Source organism: Piliocolobus tephrosceles, chromosome 8, assembly GCF_002776525.5.
Source record: "Piliocolobus tephrosceles isolate RC106 chromosome 8, ASM277652v3, whole genome shotgun sequence".
Taxonomy (NCBI): Eukaryota; Metazoa; Chordata; class Mammalia; order Primates; family Cercopithecidae; genus Piliocolobus; species Piliocolobus tephrosceles.
Window position 1 is genome coordinate 59,439,515 of NC_045441.1, and position 26,280 is coordinate 59,465,794.

The window sequence follows — 26,280 nt, forward strand, 5'->3', positions numbered from 1 at the left end:
GGGAGAAAAGCAGGCACTGTAGTAACCAGGCAACCTTGTGTAGGAGCCAAGGGAGGAAAATTGTACTATAAGTGCTATCTTGGTGGTTGGGCATTTTCAGAGGTTGAGTGAGTGTGACTGAGATGTACCCTAGATTTGAAGCAAGAGCAGAGTCCCAACCCATTGTTCTGTTCTCCCATGAGGAAAATGGACAAAGAATGGACAAAGAATGGTCGGAGAATGGATGAAGTGATTCTCGGGGTGTGCAAGAAACCTCCAATAGGGGGTGCTGAGAACACAGGGAAAAGCTCAGACACAGACTGACCAAAAATGGGAAACCGAAATTCTAGGCCTAGGGTACAAGGGAAAGAGGGAGCCAAAGAGACTCCCTCTGACATTTACCAGGCTAGTCCTATGGCCTAAGTTTGGCTCCGATTAAAAATTGGGTGTGCCAAGCTTTAATTCTCTATGTGAATAAAAAAACCCCAATCTCACAAGAAGAGATGGGTTATGCTCTCTGCTGGCCCAAGGAATTAGCCCCCATATTCCCGCTTAAAGAAGAAAAAGAGCCTAGCAAAAACCCCTCACCCAGTGAAAAGCCCTGGGACCTCCTGTCATGCATGCCCCTCTATACATCTCAAAAAACAGGGGACAGGAAAGTCAAGGGGAAGCAAGAGGGTTAGAGGAGGAAAGACCTGGAGACCATGGTGGAGTCGAACCAACTGTTCCTCTAAATCCTTATCCAAATTTAAGAAAAGAACTAGAACACTGTAAGAGGGATATTGAGAACTTCCCTATTCCTTCCACACAGCAGGCACCTAGCATGTTCCCTCTTAGGGGAGTTCCCATGGGACAGGGAGAGACTGGCTTTGTAAATGCTCCTCTTGTAAGTATTGAAATTAGGAATTTCAAGAAAAAAAATGAAACCACTCCTAAAAGATCCCCTCAGTTTAGCAGACCATCTGGACCAATTCCTAGGATCCAGTTTTTATACCTGGGTTGAAATGATGTCCATCAAGAATATCCTGTTCATAGGAAAAGAAAGGGGAATGATTAGGAGAGTGGACATGACCATCTGGGAGAGGCAACACCCTCCCAGGCAAGGAGTCTCACCAGCCGAACAAAAATTTCCAAATGTTAATCCTGAATGGGACAATAATGATCCCAGGGACTGCGCCCAAATATAGGACCTTCGGGAACTGATAATTAAAGAGATCAAGGAGTCCACTTGTAGGACACATTCAAGATTCAACAAGCAAAAGAGGAAACTCCCTCTGCATTCCTACACAGGCTCAGATATCAGATGAGAAAATGCTCCAGATTAGATCTAGAGGACCCAGTAGGGCAACGCCTTTTGAAGGTTAACTTTGTAACTAAGAGCTGGCCTGACTTTACCAAAAAATTACAAAAGACTGATGGATGGAAAGAGAAACCAACTGAGGATTTACTGAGGCAAACTCAGAAGGTCTTGTAAGGAGAAAAGGAAGAGAAGCAGACACAAAAAGCAAAAATCATGGTTTCCACTGTGGAAGAGGTATTCTTGTGGAAGAGAAAAGGGTTACATCAAGATCCCCCACTCAGGAAACAAGCGAATTATAGACTTCGACATGAAGAAAGAAGGGAAATGCAGGGAAAAGGTCCTAAAACTATGAGTGGATGTTACAAGTGTGGAAAGAGAGGGCATTTTAAGAGAGGATGTCCTAAATGGAAAAAAGAAAAGGTGATACCCTTCAAGATGGTTGATGAAGACTGGTGGTGGGGCGGGGGGGGTGGGCTGGGCAGGAGCTCCTTCTGAGTAGTTCCCACCAGGAACCCTCAATAAATGTGAAGGTAGGACCTGAGGGAAGAAGTGATATTTTGATTGATACTGGGGCAGCTCACTCCTCCCTAATTCACCAACCAAGGGGTACTCTCTAAGGAAAAATTGACAGTATCAGGGATAAAAGGGGAGGGATTTCAGGTTCTAATATTTAAGAAAATGCTAATTACATCAGGACCAAAACAAACTGAGGGGTCACTCATATGTTCCTGAAGTAGGAACTAACCTCCTGCGTCAAGACCCGATTGTGAGATTGGGTTTAGGATTAGGAATAGAGGAAGGACAAATAAAAGTAATGATGGGCCTCCTAACAGAGGAGGAGCAAAGAAAAATTAATCCCCTTGTGAAGGTTAGGGAAGGCAACAGAGGGTTAAAAATCACACCCTTACAGATTAAACTAAAACAACCAGAAGTAGTTTGCAGAGAACAATATCCCATTTCTACTGAAGGGAGAAAAGGTCTCCAACTGGTAATAGAGGGATTGATTAATGATGGACAATTAGAACCCTGCATGTTACAATACTCCAATTCTCCCAAAGAGTCTGACGGGTTGTATAGATTGGTGCAATACCTAAGGGCTATAAATCAAACTGTCCAGACCTACCACCCTGTGGTGCCTAACCCCTATACCCTCTTTAGTAAGATACCCTATGAACGTAAGTGGTTCAATGTGGTGGTATGCATCCAAAAGATGCATTCTGGGCATGTCCCCTAGACTTTAGGAGTAGGGAAACTCTTTGCCTTTGCATGGGAAGATCCTATAACTAGGAGAAAACAACAGTACCCCTGGACTGTGCTGCCACAAGGTTTCTCGGAAGCCCCAAACGTATTTGGTCAAATATCAGAAAAAGTCCTGGAGGAATTTCAACCCTCCAGGGGAACCCAATTGTTGCAATACATAGATAATCTTTTAATTTCTGGGGAGAGGAAGGCCGAGGTATCAGAAGCCACCACAAGCTTAATTTCCTAAGAGAAAGGGGATTGCGAGTCTCTAAGAACAAACTGCAGTTTGTAGAAAAAGAAATTAAATATTTAGGACACCTCATTAGTGAAGGGACGTGAAGAATAAACCCAGAGAGAATATTGGAAATAGTGGGTCTGCCTTTGCCTAAGACAGAGAGAACTCCAAAAATTTTTAGATTTAACTGGCTACTATAGGTTATGAATTGACTCATATGCTCAAAAGACAAAGATTCTATATATCAAGTTACTAAAAGAACCTGATCCCTTGCAATTGTCCTTAAAGGAAATTCAGGTGGTGAAAGAGCTAAAGCAGGCCGTCATTCAGCCCCGGTCCTGGCCCTCCCATCTTTAGAGAAACCATTCCACCTGTTGGTAATAGTGGATCACCCTTGGGGTCCTCACTGAAACCCGGAGAGGGAAGAGAGAATCTGTTGCTTTTGTCTCCAAGCTTCTTGATCCTGTCTCTCGGGGGCAGCCCGAATGTGTGCAAGCAGTGCTGCCACAGCCCTGCTGCTAGGAGAGTAGAAAGTTAACCTTTGGTGGGGCCCTAATAGTAAGCGCCCTCTACCAGGTCAGGAATATATTAAACCAAGAGCCAGGAGATAGTTTGAACAGATTCTCAGATTCTAAAATATGAAGCCATATTAGTAAGAAAAAAAATTATTTGCTTGTAACCATAAATATTTGCCTAACCGCAGCCAATTTCCTATGAAAAGGAGAGGAGAACAAAGACATCAGACCAGAACTGCTTAGATATCATAGAATGATAAACTAAAGTAGGACCAAACCTTAGGGAAGCTCCACCACATGATGGGATAAGGCTGTTTGTGGATGAGTCGTGACGAGTGATAGATGGCAATGCTGTCATTGATGGAAATAAACACTCCTTATATGAGAAAGGTAGATTACCTAATGGCTGGTCAGCCCAAATCTGTAAATTATATGGTCTTAACCAGGCCATAAAGTTCCTTAAAGCCCAAGAAGGAACTATATATACTGATTCTAAATACGCTTATGGGGTAGTACACACTTTTGATAAAATCTGGACAGAGCGAGGTCTAATAAATAGCAGGGGAAAATAACTGGTTCATGGGGGAACTGGTCAAACAGGTTTTAGAAAGCCTCCTGCTTCCAGCAGAGGTAGCCATAGTTCATGTAAATGGTCATCAGAAAGGGAACACTATAGAAGCTACAGGAAACAGGCTTGCAGGTGAAGCTGCTAAGCAAGCTTCTCTGGACAAAGAAATTAGACTACATAGCCTGCTCCCAGACATCCCTCGGCTAGTATTAAGGCTCCAGTTTACCAGAGAGAAAGAGGAAGAATTAGACCGGACAGGAGTTACTCAGACTGAAGATGGCAAAAGGGTACTTCCTGAAATAAGTAAACCCCTAAGAAGAAAACTAATATCTATATTACACAAATGGAGTCAATGGGGACTCCAGGCTTTGTGTGACACAATACTTAGAAATGATGGGTGTGTAGGGATTTATACCCTTGCTAAACAAGCATGTATAAATTGTGTAACTTGTCAAAAGATAGACAAAAAGGTGATTAGAAAACAGGAAGACCACTTCAAAGTGGAGTAAGACCACTTCAAAGCATTCAAGTAGATTTCACAGAAATGCCCAAAGTAGGAAGACTAAAGTATTTACTAGTCATAGCAGATTACCTTTCAGGCTGGGTAGAAGCCTTTCCCCTTCCAACAGCCACTGCTGGGAATGTGGTCAAAATAATATTAAAACAGATTGTACCTAGCTTTGGACTGGCGGAAAATATTAATTCAGACAATGGGAGCCACTTTACCTCAAGGGTGTTAAGGTGAATTATGGAAGGTTTACAAATTAAATGGGATTATCACACCCCTTGGCATCTCCCTTCCTCTGGAAAGGTAGAAAGAATGAATCGAACTCTCACAAAGCATATCATCAAACTAATCTTAAAAACTAAAATGCCTTGCACCAAATGCCCCCCAATAGCACTCCTTAGGATTCGAAAAGCCCCAATAAAAGACTTGGGATTGTCCCTCTACGAATCATTATATGGGCTCCCATATTTGGGCAGAGCTACAGATCTTCTGGTTATGGAAACCAAGGATCAATTCTTAAAGAAACTATATACTGGCCCTGTACTCCACCCTGTTATCCCTTAGGTTAAAAAGACTTCTGACTCAAACTTCACCTCTTGAGTTCATGGTTCACCACTTTCAGCCTGGTGATTTGGTGCCGATTAAGACTTGGAAAGAAGACAAGCTCAACCCAAGCTGGAAAGGTCCCTATCAAGTGCTCCTGACCACTGAGACAGTCATGTAAACAGCTGCATGAGGTGGACTCACTATACTCAAGTCAAGGGAATGGTAAAGGAGACCCTGGAAAGGTGGGGAAAATACCAGTGGAAAGTGCATGGGTCACCTGAGGAACCCTTAACTCTGAGAAAAATCTAAAAAGAAAACATGGGCTGGCCCCAGTTCTGGAAGAGTCTTGGTTATATGGGTTAGGGGCAGACATCACAGGGAAAGACCCCCTAGGGTGATTTATTCTTAAACTCATCAAAACCTCAACCCTCCACGTGCCTGGTACTACTCAAAGCCCAGACCTTAGTAAACACTTTAGTCTACCAAATAATGATCTTAAAAGGCTAAAAATAATTGAGGTAAAGGATGTAAAGCAAACCTCAAAAACTGAGGGTATGGGGATGTGAATGCCTGGGTTGAGTGGGTCAAATTTCTGGTACAAGCCCTGAACAAGAGTAACTACTATGCATGTGCTGTGGGAGGACCTCAGGTACAGGTGGTTCCATTTCCCCTAGGATGGAATAATGATCCTGATGGAATGCGTTCCATGTTGGCTCTATACCAAGACAACGGTACATGGGGAAATGAGACTTGTAAGAGTCTGTCATTGCTCTTTCCCACATTGCAGAGAGGGGTCAGAATCCCTCATTCTCTACAGAGAATATCAATTACTCCTCCTGCCTCTCTAGGCAGGGGGCAGAGTTCAATAAGCCCATGGGAGAACTCTCAACTTGTACCCACATCCTAAGCATCACAGGTGAGTCAGGCAATGGCAATTACTCAGCTCTCCATACACCACAGTTGATGTCTGGTGGTATTGTGGGAAAAAAGGAGGATAAGGTGTTACCACCCAACTGGACTGGGACTTGTGCTTAGGCCAGTTGGCCATTCCCTTCATCCTGGTATTTCGTAAGATACCTGAAAATACACACGGCCACCAAAACCAGAGAGATCTGACATATCTTTTGATCCCAATATATATGTTAACTCTATAGGAATTCCTGGGTGGTGCCTAATGAATTTAAGGCCCAAAAACAAATAGCAGCTCCGTTTAAGTCAGCACTCTTCTGGTGGTCAACTATTAAGAATGAGGACTGGATTAACTACATCTATTATAATCAACAGAGATTCATCAATTATACTCGGGACATCCTAAAAGGGGTGGCTAGCCAGTTAAATGCCGGCCACCAGCCAAATGGCCTGGGAAAACAGGCTTGCGCTAGACATGATACTAGCAGAAAAAGGGGGCATATGTGTTATGCTGGGTGGGAAATGTTGTACTTTCATTGCCAACAAAACTGCCCCAGATGGGACCATCAGAAAAGCTTTACAAGGACAAACAACTCTGGCCAATGAACGGGCAGAAAATGCTGGAATTGACGACCCATTTATGGGCTGGCTAGAAGATTGGTTTGGAAAATGGAAAGACATGGTAGCTTCAATCCTTATATCTCTCATAATTGTGGCAGGAGTCTTAACAGCAGTGGGATTTTGTATTATCCCTTGTGTGGGGGAACTAGCACAGAGATTAAAACAGCTATTAATAAACACATACCCATGACATAACCAGCAAAACAACCTGCAACTATTGAAAACAAAATTAAACTCACTCTCCTATGAAGGAGAAAGTAAATGACTTCTAGAGTAACTCGAGGACAAAAAGGATTTAGACGAAAATGAGACCGAAGGAAGTAAACAGAAAAGAGAAGGGAATTTGTGAGAAAATGTTTTAAATGATCTATTTTCAAGGCATGATAAATCTAAATACTGGCAACTAGCCTGCGGATGTAACAAACCGCACGGCTCATGCACCTAGAAGGTCACAATGAGCAAGCAGAATGTAGAGAACGGGTCAGCCCATAAAAGGGAAGAAAGTTTCATTATTGGGAAATCAAAACTTAAGCAGGGAAGGGAAGGTTATATCCTTATTAGGGGGATAATGAAACTTAGACAATGTCCGGGAAGATTGTAACCCCGTAATACTTGACCAATGAGGAACTGGGGGAGGGGTTTGTGTGCTAGGGGGTAAATTAACTGCTGTAACTGCCCTGGGTGTGCCTGCCTACCATACACCCGATCTTGCAAGACCGCCATTAAGTCTCGTTTTTGCTGTTCTTTTGTGTCTCCAAGTAAATTCTTCGGGTTCAGACGGGTGAATGTGTTTCTCACATTAAGGAACATGGTAAAAGGGACTTTGGAGATTTAGCTAAGGTTATGGAGCTTAATATAAGGATATTATTCTGAATTATCCGGTAGTGCATAATCACATCAACTCTTAAAAGCAAAGAGCTTTCTTTAGCTGGAATCAGGGAGATCAGAAGTGTGAGGGGAAACATGCCCTGCTGTTGCTGGAGGGGGCCACATGGACAGTATGAGAAGGAGTGTGGGCAGCCTCCAAGTGTAAACACTAGCTCCCGACTGCCAGCTGGCAAGGAAACAAGGACCTACATTCTACAACAGAAAGGAACAGAAATTAGCTGACAATTCAAATGACTTTGGAAGCAAGTTTCTCCCCAGGGCCTTCAGTAAGGAATGCAGTCCCACTGATGCCTTGATTTTGGCTCTGTGAGAAACTAAGCAGAGCACCCAGCTGAGGCCCCTTGAACTCCTGACTACTCCTGACCTAGAGAAACTATGAGGTAATAAATGTGTGTTATTTTAAGCGGCTAAATTTGTGGTAATTTGTTGTGGCAGCAATAGAAAACTAATCTAGTTACGTATGATATAACCTTATAAAAAATGTGAAGCCCAACAAATTATAGCTGACCTAATATATGGCTCAAGGTATGTAAAACATCTTCATTACAAGTATCCAACATATGTCAACAACAAATTTCAAATTTCATTTCTTCATGAAAATCTCAATGTATCCAAAGAAATTTTTAATAAACTTGAGTATAGGAAAAAAAATGCTTCTTTTGTCTAGAATATCTAAGAGAATACCATGCTTTATCACATTAAGAAAATATAGCCTTTTAAAAGGATTTAAATATAATGTTCATATTTAGAAACTACACTACACTACTTACTATTGTAACATTCTTAACAGTAATTTCCCTTGGAAAAAATGTGCTGAGATTTCAAATGGAATGATAGATTGGAATGGATGAGTGGAATAAATCAGATCTTTTAAGCTTTCTGCATCTGAAGCACCTATCAAGAGTCAGTTATCTAGCTGTCAGAGTTTTGCCTAAAATCTGTTTTTTAAGTTGCTACTCTCGAAACTAAGCTACTATGATGTATGAAACATACTTTTAAAATTACTAATGCTATTTGTAAGTTTGTCATTTGATAATATACCTCCATATTTATAAATTAAAATTAATTTCAAGAGCAAATTAGGTAATGTATTAGTTTCCTGGGGCTTCTATAAGAAAATACCACAAACTGGGTGGCTTAAAACAACATAAATTTATTTTCTCACAGTTCTGGAGGCCAGAAGTACAAAATTAAGATCTCAGTACAGCCTTGCTCTCTCCAAGGACTCCAGAGAAGAGTCCTTTCTTGCTTCACCCTAGCATCTGCTGACTGCTGGCAGTCCTTGGCATTCCTTGGTTTGTAGCTGCACTGCTTCAATCCCTGCCTTTGTCTTTGCCTGGGCTTTTCCCCTGTCTTCTCCTCTTATAAGGACATCAGCTACTGAGTTTAGGGCCCACCCTAATCCAGTATGGCTTTGTTTTAACTTCATTTCATCTGCAAAGACCCTATTTCCAAATAAGGTCACATTCACAGATACTAGGATTAGGATTTAAACAATATTTTAGAAAAAAATTCAACCCACTAAAGGGACATTTTTTAATGTGTGGCATTTAGAGACCCTAAGACCAATCCTTTCTCTTCCTCCGCAAATTCCTATGTAATTTGAAGACAAGGATGAAGTCCTTTATGAAAACCCACTTCCACATAATGAATAGTAAATATCTTTTTTATTCCTTATGACTTTCTTAACAGTTTCTTTTCTCTAGTTTACTTTAAGAATCTGGTTTATTATACATATAATATGTAAAATACGTGTTAATTGACTGTGCTCGGTAAGGCTTCTAGTCAATAGCAGGCTATTAGTAGTTAAGTTTTAGGGGAGTCAAAAGTTACACACAAATTTTCAAACGCATGGGGGTTGACATGCCTCACCTCTGTGTTGTTCGAGGGTTAACTGTAATCATTTTTGAATCTAAGGACTCAAGTTTTTCAAACTGAGAGCCATATAGTTCCTGAAATCCACCAACACCCCTACCTGACTCCCAGTCTATCAGTCCCTCCTACACTCTCTTTCTTACCTATGCAGCGTAGACGATCTAAAGTCTTTTCATGAGTACCCTAAATTCTCCAGTATCATTTACCTGGGGGGGGGAAGTAGATAGTTGCCCTTGGTATACACTAGGATTGGTCCCAGGACCCTGTGGATTCCAAAATCATTTGATGCTCAAGTTTCTTGTATAAAATGGTGGATACAGCATTTGCATATAACCTACACACATCCTCTCATATACTTTAAATCATCTCTAGATTAATTTTATGACTAATACAATATAAATAGTTGTTATATTATTTAATTTGTATTATTTTTCATTGTTTTTATTTTTTTCAAAAATTTTCAATCTCTAGTTGGCTGAATCTGAGGATGTGGAATCCACATATAAGGAGGACTGGTTGTAATAAGAGAGGAAAGATGATAATTTGAGAAGTCATGCTTTAATTTCCTTGAAGTAGAAAACTGAGAGTCAGGGAGGTTGAAAGGGAGTGACAAGGGATATAAGAAGACTTAAGGAGGTTTAGATAATAATTAAGTTAATGAGAAAACTGACAAGGAAGATTGATAGGCAGTTCTGAGAAACTGGTTGAGATTTGAGACCATGAATTTATAGGGACACCAATTTGCATAATGAGTGATTTTTCATTTTTTCCTGTAGCAATTATCAACTCAAATATAGAAGCTCTTTGGTTATTTCATTATAAATGCTTTATTTAGGCTATTTAATCCACTTTAATAGTTTTAACTATCATCTATAAATAGATGACTACACCAAGATCCAGATTCTGAAACTCAGCTGTGAATCAGACATTTCCTGGATGTGCTACAGACAGCATCATTCAACATGTCACAAAGATAACTCATCAACACAAGGGTCATTCTAATCCTTATGATGCTTCAGAAAGAAAGCGGGGCCAGGAGCAAAAACAAGAGATGATATCACTGAACATGGTGAAGAACCTCCAAAACTTTGCTCTTCCATAAAAGCAACAAAAACCTATGGGGAAAAAAACTGTCAAAAGCAACCATTTCAGATTCTGGCAATTAATCAAGGCTTGCAGCAATCCACGGAAGTGTTTACTCAAGAAAAATGACTGAATTTCTACAAGAACAGCAAGATTTATGGTATTTTAACTTACTAGTCTCATTTTCCACTCTCCAGCTCTGTGGCAGCCTTGAAAAGTAACAGCCACAATTCTTGGCAACATCTGGCAGCCACCAGAGGGAGTGGAACACAGTTGAGGCTCTTTCAAAGCCTAATTCTCAAACAATCATTCCCTGAAGACTCCACTTATAAAACTGCCATCTTTAATCTGAGTCTGTGAGGTAGCCCTATGTGAAATGCCTTCTCCCAGATGTAAGACAGGGCATGTGTTTGTCTAAAACAATTAGAAGCAAGTATTTTAACTTCATGGATGCCCAAAACAGGGGGCATTATTTGGGACAAACAACAGACTAACCAAAAGGCTTTAAAGGAAAAGCTAGCTGAAAGCCAAGACATTCAGAAGAGCTTTAAAAACCTCTGACATATACATGGGAATCCAGAAGGTCACACATACATTTAGGGCTGTGAGTCTGCTCAGAACAGCCTGAGAAGGCCCTAACTAATCTGTGCCTAATCCTGAGGCTCTAGGTAAGCAGAAAGTTAAGGCTAAGGCAGAGATGTCAATGACTGGCTGAGTGTTGAAGGCAAGCTGCAACATGCACAAAGAACCTTTCAGCACAGGCTGAAAGACTCATTGGTTCCAAGGTGTTTAAAGAAAGAATATTTGAAAAATAGGTAAAAACTTCCCCAATTTGATTTAAAAAAAAAAAAAAAATCTGCATATCCAAGAAGCTTAATGAACTCAAGTAGGTTAAATGCAGAAAGTCACATGGAGTCACATTATAATCAAACTGCTGAAAGACAAAGACAAAGAAAAAAATCTAGAAAGCAGCAAGAGTAACTACATTTAGAGCCTTGGAAGACAATTAGCCTCTTGAGCCTTCAGTTTACTTATTTATGAAATGATGGCGTTGCACAAAATAATTTTCAGGAGTCCCTCTGGCTCTAAATCCTATTATCCTTGGCACAGTTAACAGAAGTGTTTGCCTGATACTGAGGCATGCACATGAGGCTTAACAGAAAACTGTTTTGAAGTCTTAAAACATAAAATAGTAAATCTCTCTCTTTTTTTACATTGCAGTCTCTCAAAATGAGTTTGTTTCCACTTTTTAACATTTATGTTTTAACTTATATACAGTAAAATTCATTTTTTTGGTATAGAGTTCTATGAGTTTTGACAAATGCATTCAGTCACATAATCGCCACCAAAATAAAAACACAGAAGAGTTGCTATCACTTCCAAAAATTCCTTTGTAGTGTCTCTTTGTAGTTGAACTCTCCCTCCTCCTTGCTGATGCCCTAGAAAACACAAATCTGTTCTCTGTCCTTATAGTTTTGATTTTTCCAGAATATCATATAAATGATATCATATATTATGCAGTCTTTTGATTCTGAGATCTTTCACTTAGCATAATGCATCTGAGTTCCATCCATGTGGCTGTTTATTAATAATTCATTCCTTTATGTTAGGGAGCACTCCAATATATGGGTATTTTTATCCATTCACCAGTTGAAGGACATTTGGGTTACTTCCAATTTTGGGTAATAAATAAATAAATCTGCCACACACACACACATGCACACGCATAGCTTTTTTGTGTGAACACAGTTCTTAGTTCTCTTGGGTAAATACTCAGGATTAGATTTGCTAGATCATATGGTAATTGTATGTTTATAAGAAAATGCCAAACTGGTTTCCAAAGGCAGTGTGTCATTTTGCATTACCACCAGCAATATTTGAGAATTCCAATTGCTCTGCATCCTCACCAGTACTTGCAGTTACCATGTTCTCATGGTTCTTGCTTTGATTTTAGCCATTCTAAGAAGTGTACAGTAGTATTTCATTGTGGTTTTATTTCCCATTTCCCAGATAATAGATGTCAGATATCTTTTCATGTGCTTTTCTGTCACATATATATGTTCTTTGGTGAAGTGTCAAATTTTTTGCTCATTAAAAAAAACAAAACAAAAAAAACGTTGTTTGTTCACACTGAGTTTAAAACTTCTTAAGGTGTTCAGCATAAAAGTACTTTGTCAGATATGTGATTTTCAAATACTTTCTCCCAGTCTGTATCTTGTGTTTTCATTCTCTTAACAGGATCCACCACAGAGCAAAAGTTTTGAGTTTTCCTCAAGTCCCATTTACTGATTTTTCTTTAATGGATTATGCTTTTGGGGTTGTGTTAAAGCACTCGTAGCCTATCTCAAGGTTGCAAAGATTTTGTCCTATACTTTATTCAAAAAGCTTTGTTGTTTTAGGGTTTGGATTTAAGTCTCTGAATCATTTGTAGTTTTTGTAAAAGACTTGAGAAATACAGGTCAAAGGTTTTGCATATGGCTAACTCTTCCATACCATTTATTGAAAAGACTAGTTTTTCTCTACTGAACTGTTTTTGCACCGTGTGTGTGGAGGGGAATTTCTGCACTCTATATTCTGTCTTACTTATCTATGTGTCCTTCAAAACCACACAGTGTTGATATAGTGTAGCTTTACAGGAATACCTAAAATTATGCAGTATAAATCAGCCAATTATGCTGTTTTTGAAATTGTTTTGGCTATTCCAATTGCTTTGCCTTCATATAATTTTAGAATCAATTTGTTATCTACAAAAATGCTGCTGGAATTACGAGAAGGATCATACTGAATCTGTAGATATGTTTGGAGAGAAATTACATGGAAACAATATTGGGCCATCCAATCCTTGAATGTAACAGGTATCTCTGCATTAACGTAGTTCTTCATTACATTCTTTCATCAATGTTTTAGTTTTTAGCTTACATATCTTGCATATATTTTGTTAGATTTATGGCAAAATGTTTTCACTATATTACAAATGGCACTGTTTTTATATACTACTTATATCCAGTTGTTCACTGCTAGTATATAGAAATAAAATTCACTGTTGTACATTTATCTTGTATCTGGCAACCTTGCCAAACGCACTCACTAGTTCAAAAAGCTTTTTGGTAGGCACCACAGATTTGTTATACAGAAGACCTGGTGTTTGCAGATAAAGATAGTTTTATTTCTTGCATTAGAATCTGTATGTCTTTTATGACATTTTCCTGCTTTACTGCACTGGGTAGAAATTCCAGTACAATGGTGAATAAGAATGATAAAATCAGATGTCTTTACCTTGTTCCTGATTCTAGAGGAAAGCAATAGGTCCTTCATCATTAAGTATAACGTTAACTGTAGATTTTAGCAAATGGTAGACTTTACCATTACCTGGTTAATGATGTTTCCTTCAACTCTTAGTTCGCTGAGAATTTTTACAGAAATATATGCAGAATTTTGCCAAATATTGTGTGTTCGCTGTCATGTGGTTTTTTTTTCTTCTTTTGTCATTATTAGTGAATTACACTGACTTTTTCAAATATTCAGACAGCTTTTCATTCTTGGAATAAACCATACTACGTAACAATGCATTATCCTTTTTATATATTGCTGGATTTGCTAATATTTTGTTAAGAATTTTGACAACTATACTTATGATATTGGTCTAAGTTTTCTTTTCTTTGGTATCATGATAATGTGAGCCTCATATAATAAGCTGAGAAGTGTTTCTTATTTCTGAAAGAGATTGTAGAATTTGGTATTATTTATTCCTTAAATGGTAGAATTTGTCAATGAAACCATATGGGCCCAGAGTTTTCTTTCTCAAAAGTTTAGAATTACAAACCCGATTTCTTTAACAGATATGGGAGCATTCATGGTATCTATTTCTTCTTGAGCCAGTGTTGGTAGCTTGTATCTTTCAAGGAGTTATTCCATTTTATCTAAGTTCTCAAATTTAGTTTGTAGAGTTATGCATAGCATTCTTTTGATTTCTACTCTTTATTATTTCTCAACTTCTTGTTTTGAATTTAATTAGCTCTTCATTTTCTAGTTTCCTAAGGTGGAAGTTTAGATTATTGACAGAAGACCTTTACTTTTTACCAATAAAAGCATTTAATGCTATGAATTTCCTCTAAGCACTGCTTTACCTGCATCCCACAAATTTTATGGTGTATTTTCATTTAATTGGAAATATTTTCTAATTTCCCTTGAAACTTTTTCTTGGCCCATGTGTTGTTTTATTTCTAGATATTTAGGGGTTTCCTAGATATTTTTGTTATTTGATTTCTAGCTTAATGATCTGAGAACATACTTCGTAGGATTTTTTTTTTTCCAGATGGAATCTCACTCTGTCATCCAGGCTTGAGTGCAATGGCGCAATCTTAGCTCACTGCAACTTCCACCTCCAGGGATCAAGCAGTTCTCCTGTCTCAGCCTTCCAATTAGGTGGGACTACAGACACACGTCACCATGTCTGGCTAATTTTTGTATTTTTGGTAGAGATGGGGTTTTACCATGTTGGCCAGGCTGGTCTCAAACTCCTGACCTCAGGTGATCCACCTGCCTTGGCCTCCCGAAGTGCTGGGATTACAAGCATGAGCCATCATGCCAGTCTGATTTTATTCTTTTAAATTTGTTAAGGAGTGTTTCATGGTCTATCTCTGTGAATGTTCCATGTGCTCTTGAATAAAATACATATTCTGCTGGGATATTCTTTAAAGTAGAGTGTTATCCAGATACTCTCTTTATCCAGAGAATAGTTGAATCCTTTTTAAAATGTCATTTGACAATATCTCCCTTTAGATTAGTATAATTTATATCACTTGCAATTACTGTAATGATGGTTTGATTAGATTGTAAGTCTATCATTTTATCATCTGTTTTCAAATTGTCTGTTTTTCATGCTTCTGTTTTCCCTTTTTTCCATTTTTTTTTTCCAGATTACAGTCAAGTACCCCTTACCTGAAATGCTTGGGCCTATAAGTGTTTCAGATTTTTGATGTTTTTTTTTTTTTCAGATATTTGAATATTTGCAGAATACATACTGACTAAGCATCCTAAACTAAAAAACAAAACACTCCAACGACAATTACTTTTGAGCGTCATGCTGGTGCTGAAAAAGTTTCAGATTTTGGAGCACTGTGAATTAGAGATTCTCAACCTGTATTTGAATGTTGTTTAGTATTCTCATTTAATTTACAAAATTATTAAAGTCTATAATAATTTATCAGTCCTATATACAGGAGATATTTAGGTATCTCCTCCCCACCCTCTCTGTAGTGGTTGGTATACAATATACACCTGACTTTTCAAAATATACATAACAACTTCTATATTTTCAGAGTAAAACAAAGCAGCTTTTCAACTACTGGCTTCCTTACCCTCCCTTTCTGTTATATTGGCCATATGTATTACATCAACATACAATGACAATTTACCAGACAATGTTAATTTTTTTTTTTTTTACTGTAAATAGACATATGTTAAATAATTTTAGCAGAAGAAAAACAGTCTGCTGTATTTACCCAGGTATGTAGCATTTATTTTGACAAATGGCTGAGAAAATAGAGAAGACTATTTATTTTTATGTTTTGCCCTTCCTTCATTATTCAATTTCAAATTTCTCTCTGGTATAATTTATTTTTATCTTGAAGAACTTCCTTGGTATTTCTTTTGGGGCAGATCTGATAGCAGCAAATTCTCTTAGTTTTCCTTTGAAAGTATCTTTACTTTGCTCTTGTTACTATACTGTTCCGAGGATATTCTCCTTGGACATAAAATGGTGAGTTGATAGTTTTTTTTCCTCTGTCCTCCACAGTTTCTAAGAAACCTGCCATAATTTGAATTTTTGTTCCCCTGTATATAATGTGTCATTCTATTCTGGCTTCTTTAAAGATTTTTGCTTTATCTTTGATTTATAGCAGATTGATTACAATATATGATATGATATTGTTTTCTCTCAGTTTCTGTTTGGGATTCAATGAACTTCTTGAATCTATAATTTATACCTAACATGGGAAGTCCCAGGCATTATTTCTTCAAATTTTGTCTTACAGCAGTATTTTTCCTCTCCTTCTGGGAGCCCAATGACACAAATTTTAGACCTTTTTTTATTGTCCCACAGATCCCTGCAATCCAGTTTTTTTTCTGACCCCCCATCTTCCTTTCAGTTCTTCAAACTTTATAACTTCCAGTGGTCTATCTTCAATCTCACCGACTCTTTCCTCTGTTATCTCCACTTAGCTACTGAGCATCTGATAAACTTACTTTTAATATTGTATTTTTCTAGTTCTAAAATTTCTATTTAGTTCTTTTTTATAGTTTTTATAGCAGATTTCTCTGCTAAAAACATCTGCCTTTCCATTCATTTCAGTCACACTTATCTTTAGTCTAAGGATCATGGTTATAAGAGCCACTTTAAAGGTGTTATCTGATAATTCCGAAATCTAGATCATCTTGACATCTGTTATCGTCTCTCTTAATAAAAAGTCAGCTTTACGTGGCTCATAGTATGTGGAGTAATTTTGGATTGTATCCTGGACATTTTGGACACTATATTGTAGAGATTTTAGGTCCTGTTAAAAATCCTCTGGAGAATGTTTTCGTTTTAGCAGGGACTCAACCCATTTAGGTTCAGACTAAAAGTTCCATCTTGCCCTCTTTGAGCAGCAGCTCCAACATTAATTCACTTTTCAAAGGCTTTGTTATACTTTTTGTCTGTGCTCAGCACATGCTGGGAATTGGATGGTGGTTTTTAAGATGTTCAGTTCTTGAGGCCTTGGCTGTGGCTCTTTTTGTCTGTGCTGTGCACAAAATGCTCAAGGTTGAGTCCAGCGCAAGGTTGAACTCAGGACTTCTTTTGATCCACACATAGAATTAGGGAGCATCTTTTATATTGCTCTCAAAATTTCCCCTATGCCTTTCCAACCTGCAGTTGTCTCTCTTTCTAGTTCCTCTGACTAGAAAAGCCAAGTTACTGGGGGCTCCCATAATGTTCTGCACTTATACCACGACTGGGATCACATTCAGAGTAGAAGTGGCAAGACAGAAAAATGATGTTGATTTCCCTCAAATTTGTTGGAAAACAGTCTCTATTCTCTAGTTCCTCTAGCCAGAGATATGGGTATTTTCTAGTTTTTTTTGGTGCCTATGCTGCTACTATTTCAGTGTAATCTGCAAATGGAACTGGTTTTAGAGCACAAAGGCCCCCTTTCTTGCTTTTCTGGCTAGATACAAGAGGTTTCTCTTAGATTGTTTGTTACCTGTACCTCCTATGCAGTGCCCACAGGGTCAAACCTGGGAGACAAAGGAGGGAAAAAGATCTCAATGAAATGAACACATATGATACACTGTTATTCAAATTCAAGTTTTGAATTCATTTTTCAATTGCCTGCTATAGTTTGCTTTTCACTGTCCTCATTTAGATACTTAAGAAAGCAAGTAAGTAAACTTGTCCAGAGTTTTTAATGTAGTAAATGGAACAGACAGGTTGTAGATAACTTGGTCCATTTTGGCCGACAGTATACTCAAAGGGCAACAGGTTTGACTGTTTCACATACTAATTAGAACATTTATATAAGAAAATTCTGGGGATGCGCACTGTGGCTTACACCTATAATCCCAGTACTTTGAGAGGCTGAGGTGGGAGGATCACTTGAGGCTAGGAGTTTAAGACCAGCCTGGCCAACATAGCAAAACCCCATCTTTACCAAAAAAAAATTAGCTGGGTGTAGTGGTGTGGGCCTGTAAGTCCCAGCTACTCAGGAGGCTGAGGTGTGAGGATTGCTTGAGCCCAGGAGGTCAAGGCTGCAGTGAGCTATGATCACATCACTGCGTTCTGGCCTGGCTGACAGAGTGATATGGTCTCAGCCGCAACAAAAACAACAAAATTCTGGGAGAAAACGTCAATGCAATTGATGGAGTTTTCTGTTTCATCTGTTTTGATCAAATATTCCTTATTTTGTTAAAAAAAAATGGAAGTTTCATTCCCAAATGAATTTTACAGAATCTGTTTCATTTCCACTTAAGTTTATAATTATTGATACAATTTATATAAAATTGTATCCTGGCTAAAACTCTCAGTCGTCATATAGAACCTATATTGAGGTGCACAAGATTTTTTAGGGACTCTTCTGAAAAAGATTTTTTCTTAGCTGGTGAAAAAGAATTTGAGGTATGGTTAAAGATGTAACCTCCCTATAACACTAGTTACTAAAAATCATTCCTAGATTGCCTTACTGCTAAGCGGACTATGAATGGCAAATAAAACAGTCCAGTAAGTAGGCAAAGTATCTACAATAAAATATTCACAAAGTGCACGATATTAACACATGTATCATAAAGTGTGCATATCTATATGACATTTTATTATAGACATTATCCATTAGTTATACCATTATAGTATTTCCAAGTTAAGGTAATTTTTTTTTTTTAAGAGACAGGATCTCGTTATATTGCCCAGACTGGACTGCAGCGGCTATTCATGGGATCACAGGCACTATAACCTCGAACTCCTAGAACAAGCAGTTCTCTCGCCTCAGCCTCCTGAGTAGCTGGGGCTATAGGTGTGCACCACTGCACCTGGCTAAATGTAACCCTTTAAAGTTTAAGAGAGCAGCACGATTACATCTGTTTATTTATTCTCCCCACTGAGACACCCATTAAAATAATAGCAAAGGCATAAAAGGGTTAAATCTACAATAACAAAAAAAAAAAAAAAGGAAAGGAAGTCCATCAACAAAACAATGATTGTATCAAATGTCTGCAAACTAGAATAGAAATTATCAAGGAAGAGAATATGTTCTAGAAGAGTCAATGTGTCTTCTGCTGGGTGGGAGACATGGAACATAAAACAGAAAATTAAAGTCCGTAAATAGACTATAACTACTATCAAAAAATTGGGGCAAAATATTAAAGATTTGTATCTAATTAAAACACAGTTGCACAGCATATTACTATATTTTGGTAATTAGGCAACTTCCAGTGTAACACAGTGTCCCACCCAGTTGCCTAAAATAAAAGCCACTAGGCTCAGCAGAGGCAGTGGTTCACACTTATAACCCCAACACTGTGGGAGGCTGAGGAGGATGGATTGCTTAAGCTCAGGAGTTCAAGACCAGCCTGGGCAACACTGAGAAAATATGTCTCTGCAAAAAATACAAAAATCAGCCAGGTGTGGTGATGTGCACCTGTGGTCCCAGCTACTCAGAAGGCTGAGGTGTGAGGATCACCTGAGCCTGGGAGGTGAAGGAGGTTGCAGTGAGCTGTGATGGTGCCAGTGAACTCCAGCCTGGGTGACAGAGAGAGACTCTGTCTCAAAAATACTAGCTCATAAAGTTTCCAAAATCTTTCACTTAAGATTTCATCAAATCACCACCACCACCACCATCATCACCATCATCAACTTGAACAAAAACCAAGAATCACTAGACAATTCAGGAACGCCTACAACACTGGAAAAAGCAAGATACAGACACATCATCCTGGAGGAAACATAAAGTTCTAGATTAAAAACTCAGATAATTTCAGCAAGTACCTGCATTCATACAACGAGAACAAGATACAGTAAAACAAAACAAAACCCACCAACAATGATGGAATGCTCTACTGGAAATTAAAATGCAATTCAATAGAAATATCTGAAGGTAAAGTTAAGAAATTTCATGGAAAATAAAATGGTAAAGAGACAAAATATGTAAGAGAAATGTTGTAAGGCCAAAAAATAAATCAACCTAGCGATTCCAAAATATGTCTACTAATAGCCGAGAGAGAGAGAGAGAGAGAGAGAGGTGGCCCACAGTACAACTCATTAGCACAACAAATAAAAACCTATCCTTAAGATACATTATTATGAAATTAGCAGAACACCACAGATTAAAAGGTGCCCTTAGAGTTAAAAACAAAACAGGGGCACTTCAAGAAGACACAGGAAATAATGTGAAAGACCTTCCAATGGCCAAAGGTGAAACAATTTGAGCAAAAAAATGATAGTATTGAATTGTAACCCAAAGAACAAAAGAAATACTCATGAGACCATACCAATGTAAATAAATGATTGCATAAATAAATAATTGGAGAAGAAAGTATAAGTGGTACAAAGAACAAGGAAAACTGAAAATGACCTTTAAAACATCACAGTAATAACTGCTGCAGGCAAGATCCACTGAGGCATGCTAAAAGTGAAGCTTTAGTATTTTATTTGTAAAAAAGCCCCCCCAAACTCCTCTAAAATAGTCATTATTGGGTGGCTTTAACATATGTCCACAAATTCTTTGCTACTTCTCCCTTCAGAACGTGAAGCTTAATTCTGTTCCCTTGAATGTGGACTGAATTTAGTGACTTGCTTCTAACAAACAATATGGAAAGAGAGAAACCGTAACTTTACAGTGAAGAAATGTGGCACACCCTACATTAACCAATGCATCAGGGTTAACATCACCAATAATGAGATAGTCACATTACATACCTCCTCTTATATGATGTGATGAAAAAGACACTAATGTGCTATTCTTCTCATGACAATTCATGACCTTAGTCTAATCATTAGAAAACATTAGACAAACCCAAATTGAGAGACATTCTAAAAATACAGAACCTACTAACTTTCATATGTGTCCAGGTGATAAAAGACACGGTCTAGGAAAAGTCACGGATTGCAGGAGACCAATGAAACATGACAAATAAATGCAGTGTGTTATTCCAGACTGAATCCTGGAAAATAAAAGGTATATTGGTGGAAAGTGTAATTAATAGTATTGTAACAATGTTAATTTCTTAATTTTTATAAGGTACTGTGGTTATACAAGAAGTTTACATTAAGGGAAACTTGGTGAATGATATGAGAACTCTATGTTACCTTTGCAACTCTTCTCTAAGTGTAAAATTATTTCAAAATAAAAATAAAGTTGCAGGGGAGAAATCAGGTCACCTACAGGGAAAAAAAAAAAAGAAAAAAATAACAAACTTCTTGCTGATAAAACATATGAAAGAAAACAATACAGCTGTGACAATGTTTTAAGAGAATATAATTTTCAATCTAGACTACTGTATTAGTCAAACAACCAAATTAAGCAGAAAGACAAAATAAAGAATTCTTTAGACAAATTTACTTCCCCATACTTTTTGTATTTCAGCACTTCAGCACGTTTTCCAGCAATGAAGAGAGTAGACTAAGAAAAATGAAAACATGAGATCTTGAGAACCAATATGAGATTCAAATGAACAGAGAAGAAAAATCTCAAGACAATACCCGTGCAACAGGTCTACAGAAGAAACTGTTCATTTTCATTGGAAAGATGGAAGGCTCCAGAAAAAAGGAAAAGGAAAATGTGAATGGAATCCACATGTTCTTAAAAACTTGAAATAACAAAAGACTATTTCAGGTAAAGTTAAACAATACAAGAAAAAAAAAGACATAGTCTAACTCTATTGGAAACAGAGTGGTGAGTTAAGAGAGAATGTCTGTCTGGCCTGCAAAGTTTTTCAAAGGAATCTTAATGTCTTCAGATGGTGCAAAGTGAAGTAAATCCTCAATTCTAAATGAAAGAACTCAATAGACAGTATCAAATATTGATAGATCAATAAATAACAGCATGTAAGTATATGATTTAGATACGTGGCAGTCATCCTAGAAAGAACAAAAAAGCAAAAAATAGTTAAAATAGTTAGGTATGATTTTCTCTGCAAAGCAGGACAGGGGTGGGGCAAAGAGCCTCCTTACTACAGTAAGCTTTTCTGTGGTTTTTAAATACCATACGCATGTATTGTTTTGAAAACCTTTTAAAATTTTTTAAAAAGCAAACAGATCACTATTTTCAGCAGTGAATACAAATAACTCCATTCATTCACAGCCAAGTCAGTAAGTTTCTATTTATAGTAGTGGTTAGACATCAAATAAAGCATAGTTCTTGCTATGAATGGCTAAGGCTTTCAACTTAACATATTAAATGCTTAATCAATACTTATTTCAAAATATATTTTTTCATATTCTTTTAGAAAAATTTAACAAACACTTAGGATTTACTGTGTTAAATCTTTAAAAGTAACAATGTTAAGTATAGTGATATTAAACTTAATATTTTTTAGTGTCAACCTGTTTTAATTAGACAATTTTACGTGTATTTAAGATGTCTGAACCATGGTAAGCTTAAAGTATATTTGATTATGAATTGTCAATCCAGTAGATGATAACAATGGTGTGAATCTTTTTTTTTTAAAGATATGCCCCAAATCAAAACACGTGGTTTTGAAGTATACGTATATATAAATTATTGAATAAATTTGTTTTGTGTATCTGCAAGTCTGTGGATATGTAAGAGAGAGGGACTTTACCAACTCATCATTTCTCAGACAAAATGATGTAATCATTTTTTAAGGTTCTAAATCAAACAAAGCAGCAAATTTTCTTAGCTTCCCTAACTTATCCCACTGTTAAAATCTGGGGAGGAAACACTGCGTCCTTTCATATAGACACAAATAGTAGAGTATTTTTCCAAAAGAGATGTCAACAATTGGTATGGGATTAACTTTTTTAATCAATCACATTTGAAAACGTCAATGGTGTGGTACAGTACTATACAGAAAGAATTCAAATTATCTTTTTTAAAATTAAAATTCATAGCTTTACTATAATGCTAACTTTTTCAGGGATTGTGACGCTATACTAACACAGGGTGAGCATGCCTAGTACAAAAATCTAAAATCCAAATTGCTCCAAAATCTGAAACTTTTTGAGTGTTGACATGATTCCACAAGTAGAAAATTCCACACATTAAGTACTTAATATGAACTTTGTTTCACACATAAAATTATTAAAAATATTGTATAAGATCACCTTCAGTCTATATGTATAAGGTATATATGAAACACAAATGAATCCCCAAAGTATTGCATTGTGTACACGCAAAATCAGAAAAAATCCGAAACCCAAACATTTCTAGTCCCAAGCATTTCAGATAAGGGGTATTCAATCTGTACTCATTTGTATTACTACTTTATGTGTATATCAAATTAATTAAAACCACAGTTATTAATACAGTAAGAGCACTGGTGTAGGAACTGGCGGATAGATAAAAACTTCAAAATACAGAAACCAGAAATTGAACCACACTTAAAAGAGACATTATGTAAAAGAGGACAATCAATAGAGACAGAACGGGCTATTTAAGAAATGGCTCTCCATATGTAAGAAAAATAAAATTATATCCTCATTTCATTCCATCAACAAAAAGAATCTTGAGCTGATAAGACTAGCAATAGTCCTTTACTGAAAGGGAAAAGTATAACCTGCAAATCATATAAATAAGGAAAACCTCTGAAAGAAAAATGAGAACCAGAATAATAAACAAAGCCATAAGTGACCAATATACATATGAAAGATGCTTAATCTCATGGATAAACATGAAAAACGCAAATTTTAAAAATGAGAAACAATTTTAGATTGACAAAAACTTTCAAGGCCTGACACTATTGGGTACTGGTGAGCACAAAGTGGAAACTATCAATCATTGCTAGTGAAATAGCCACTGCAGAGACTCTTTAGCCATTACCTAGGAAAACCAAACATAGACATTCTCTATGATCCAATAATTCCACTTCTCACACATGTTCTCATCATCTAAGTCTGTGATAGCACACACACACAAAAACCCTAGCAATAACCTCAAACAGTATGGGAATGAATACAGTGTGGTAGAATCATGTGATAAAATATTATGTAGCAGTTCAAGGAAATACATATATGCAAATATACATATATGTACAAACTTACAGATATCAAAACAAGTAAAATTTATAATTCTGCAACATTGTAACATTTCATAATATACACAAAACAGTTTATATGTAGATCCATTAATCATATATGAAAGAGTATAAAAAGTGTACGTAAAACTTAGACACATTAGACTTATAGAAGCTGCAGTCTTTGAAAGGTGAAAGGGTAAAGATGATGTTCACTTTACAAGTGCTTTGCTTTATTTAAAACAAAACCCAGAAAATATAGTATTAACAACTGTCCATTCTGAGTGAGGGTTGTTAGACAGATGTTTATTATACTATTCTTGACACTTTGGTGAATTTTCTGGACTTGTTTAAAAAAAAAAAAAAACTAAATGAAAGTCCCTATTAAGATCATAATTCAACTCTTTTCACCTATTTAAACACTTATGAAAAATAATGTAGTATGATTTCAACATGCTAAGAATACAATATAAACAAATGGAATAAATTCCCAGTCTCATAAATATGCTGATAAAGTTTACAAAAAGTAGAATAAAATGTATCTCAGAAATGAGGTTAAAAATGTTCATCTTAAACATCTTCCATATAACTGCTAAAGTAAATGCCTTCTCCTCCATTTGCATATTTCCAATGTGATAGCTAAACTATCACTAAAACTGACATGTAAAAACTGAAGAAACAAGTAAAAAGTACAAGTCCTAAAATAAACCAACTAACCTGTATGGGTTCTTCTATGTCTCTGGAGCTCATCACTCCTTGTGAATCTTTTGCCGCAAAACATCCAGTTGCATATAAAAGGTCTTTCTCCAGTATGCCAGCGAAGATGTGCTCGTAAATGAGATGTTTTGCCATAAACTTTACCACATCCTTCAATATGACAGATATGTTGCTTCTTTTTTCCTGGTTCATTACTGCCTCTAGCAAAAAGAAAAACCAAACATTAATTACATTGCCAAATAACAGACTTACAATTACAGGAAAATTAAAAAGAATCAAGGTAATTAAATGGTACTTCTCTGAATAGGTTTGTTGGATCATGATGCCATAACTGTAGCTAAAATCAGAAAATTTTCAATTAAAGAAAAAATAAAACAGGTCTGTGTACCAAACTGCTATGAAAATGTGTTAATCTCACGGAGTTTCCGCTCTACTATGGACTCATGTTCCTTTCATAGTGGGCTCTTCCCTCGGGAAAAAAACTTTCTCTAAGCCTTTCAAAACACTTGAAACTTCTCTAAAATTTCAAAAGGACGGCTAAATCCAGTTAAAAGTGTAAGATGCAGAGTTTCGTTTCTAGCAGGACAGTGTGAGGAGTTTCATGGATCTGTTTCTCAGAGAAAATTATAAAAAAGCAAAAAATACCATTTAAAGTCTCTGGAAATGGTCCTAAAAGCAAATAAAGAAACATTTATTCAAGAAAATCTCACAGAAATCAGTAAGAACAGTACGAGTCTGTGGTATTTGAACCAAGACTCTCTCCTTCCCTACTTCCTCCCACCTCCACATAGGAACATTAGACACTGGTGCAGCCAAGAATATGATTCCTACTCTTCCCACCTCCCGGTCAGAGAGCTATGGCCCCAGGAGGGGCAAGATGTCTGCATTTCTTATTTTACTCTTGGTTACCTGTTGCTAAGTTCCAGGCAAGTGTAGCAGAACCCAGCCCTTAGCCCTGGGACATAGGCTCTACCTGGGATGTGGCATGATGAAAATACTGGGGTCCAGGTTGCCGTTGACCTGGCCCATTCATAGTTCATAATGTCAAAGTTCTAAGCCAGGAGAGGCCAGTTGAGAAGACCTGAGGCTACTGCTGCCCCTGCAACCAGGCACTCAGCTCTTAAAGCAGAGTTGTCCCTCAGAGAGAAATCAGCCACTGTCTCAACTTCTAGCTCAAGAGCCATAACCCAGAAACACCATAAAACAAAGAACTCCAAATCTCTTCCCAAAGGAACTGACTTCATTTGCCAGACAATGTGAAGAAGTTCAAGCCTAAGGGTACTCTCAAAAAAAGTAGAGATTGTTCCAAAGGCAGTTAATTGGGAGAAGACTAACAGATTCACTGGAAATAAAGGCTTAACTACAGGCTGGCTAGTTTGCCAGACAGAAGTGAGAAGAGGCTGTGAAGAACCTTCTTAGGGTCAGAATAAATGTCAAACATTGAGATTCTTGGGAAAAGTAAGCAAAACTAACAAACTAACAAGCTAGACTGACCAGGAAAATAAGACTCAAATTATTAGAATCAGAAATCAAAGAGGAGATATCACCACCAACCTTACAGAAACAAAAAGGATT

The 26,280-nt window shown here is 37.3% G+C and overlaps 1 protein-coding gene across 5 annotated transcripts in view; it reads right to left on the reverse strand.

Moving 5' to 3' along the window:
• The window catches only part of SP4 (Sp4 transcription factor), an 84,804-nt gene that overhangs the window by 6,426 nt on the left and 52,098 nt on the right, over positions 1-26,280 (reverse strand). For 2 of the 5 annotated variants that reach the window (XM_023215954.1, XM_023215953.1), the window contains exons 5-6: positions 24,706-24,905; positions 21,104-21,175 (exon numbers count right to left, since the gene is read on the reverse strand). In XM_023215954.1, the coding sequence (XP_023071722.1) occupies positions 21,104-21,175; positions 24,706-24,905 (272 nt within the window). Of the gene's footprint in view, positions 1-20,926; positions 20,959-21,103; positions 21,176-24,705; positions 24,906-26,280 lie in introns of those variants that run through there. The other 3 variants (XM_023215956.1, XM_023215955.1, XM_023215957.1) reach the window with 2 other exon arrangements.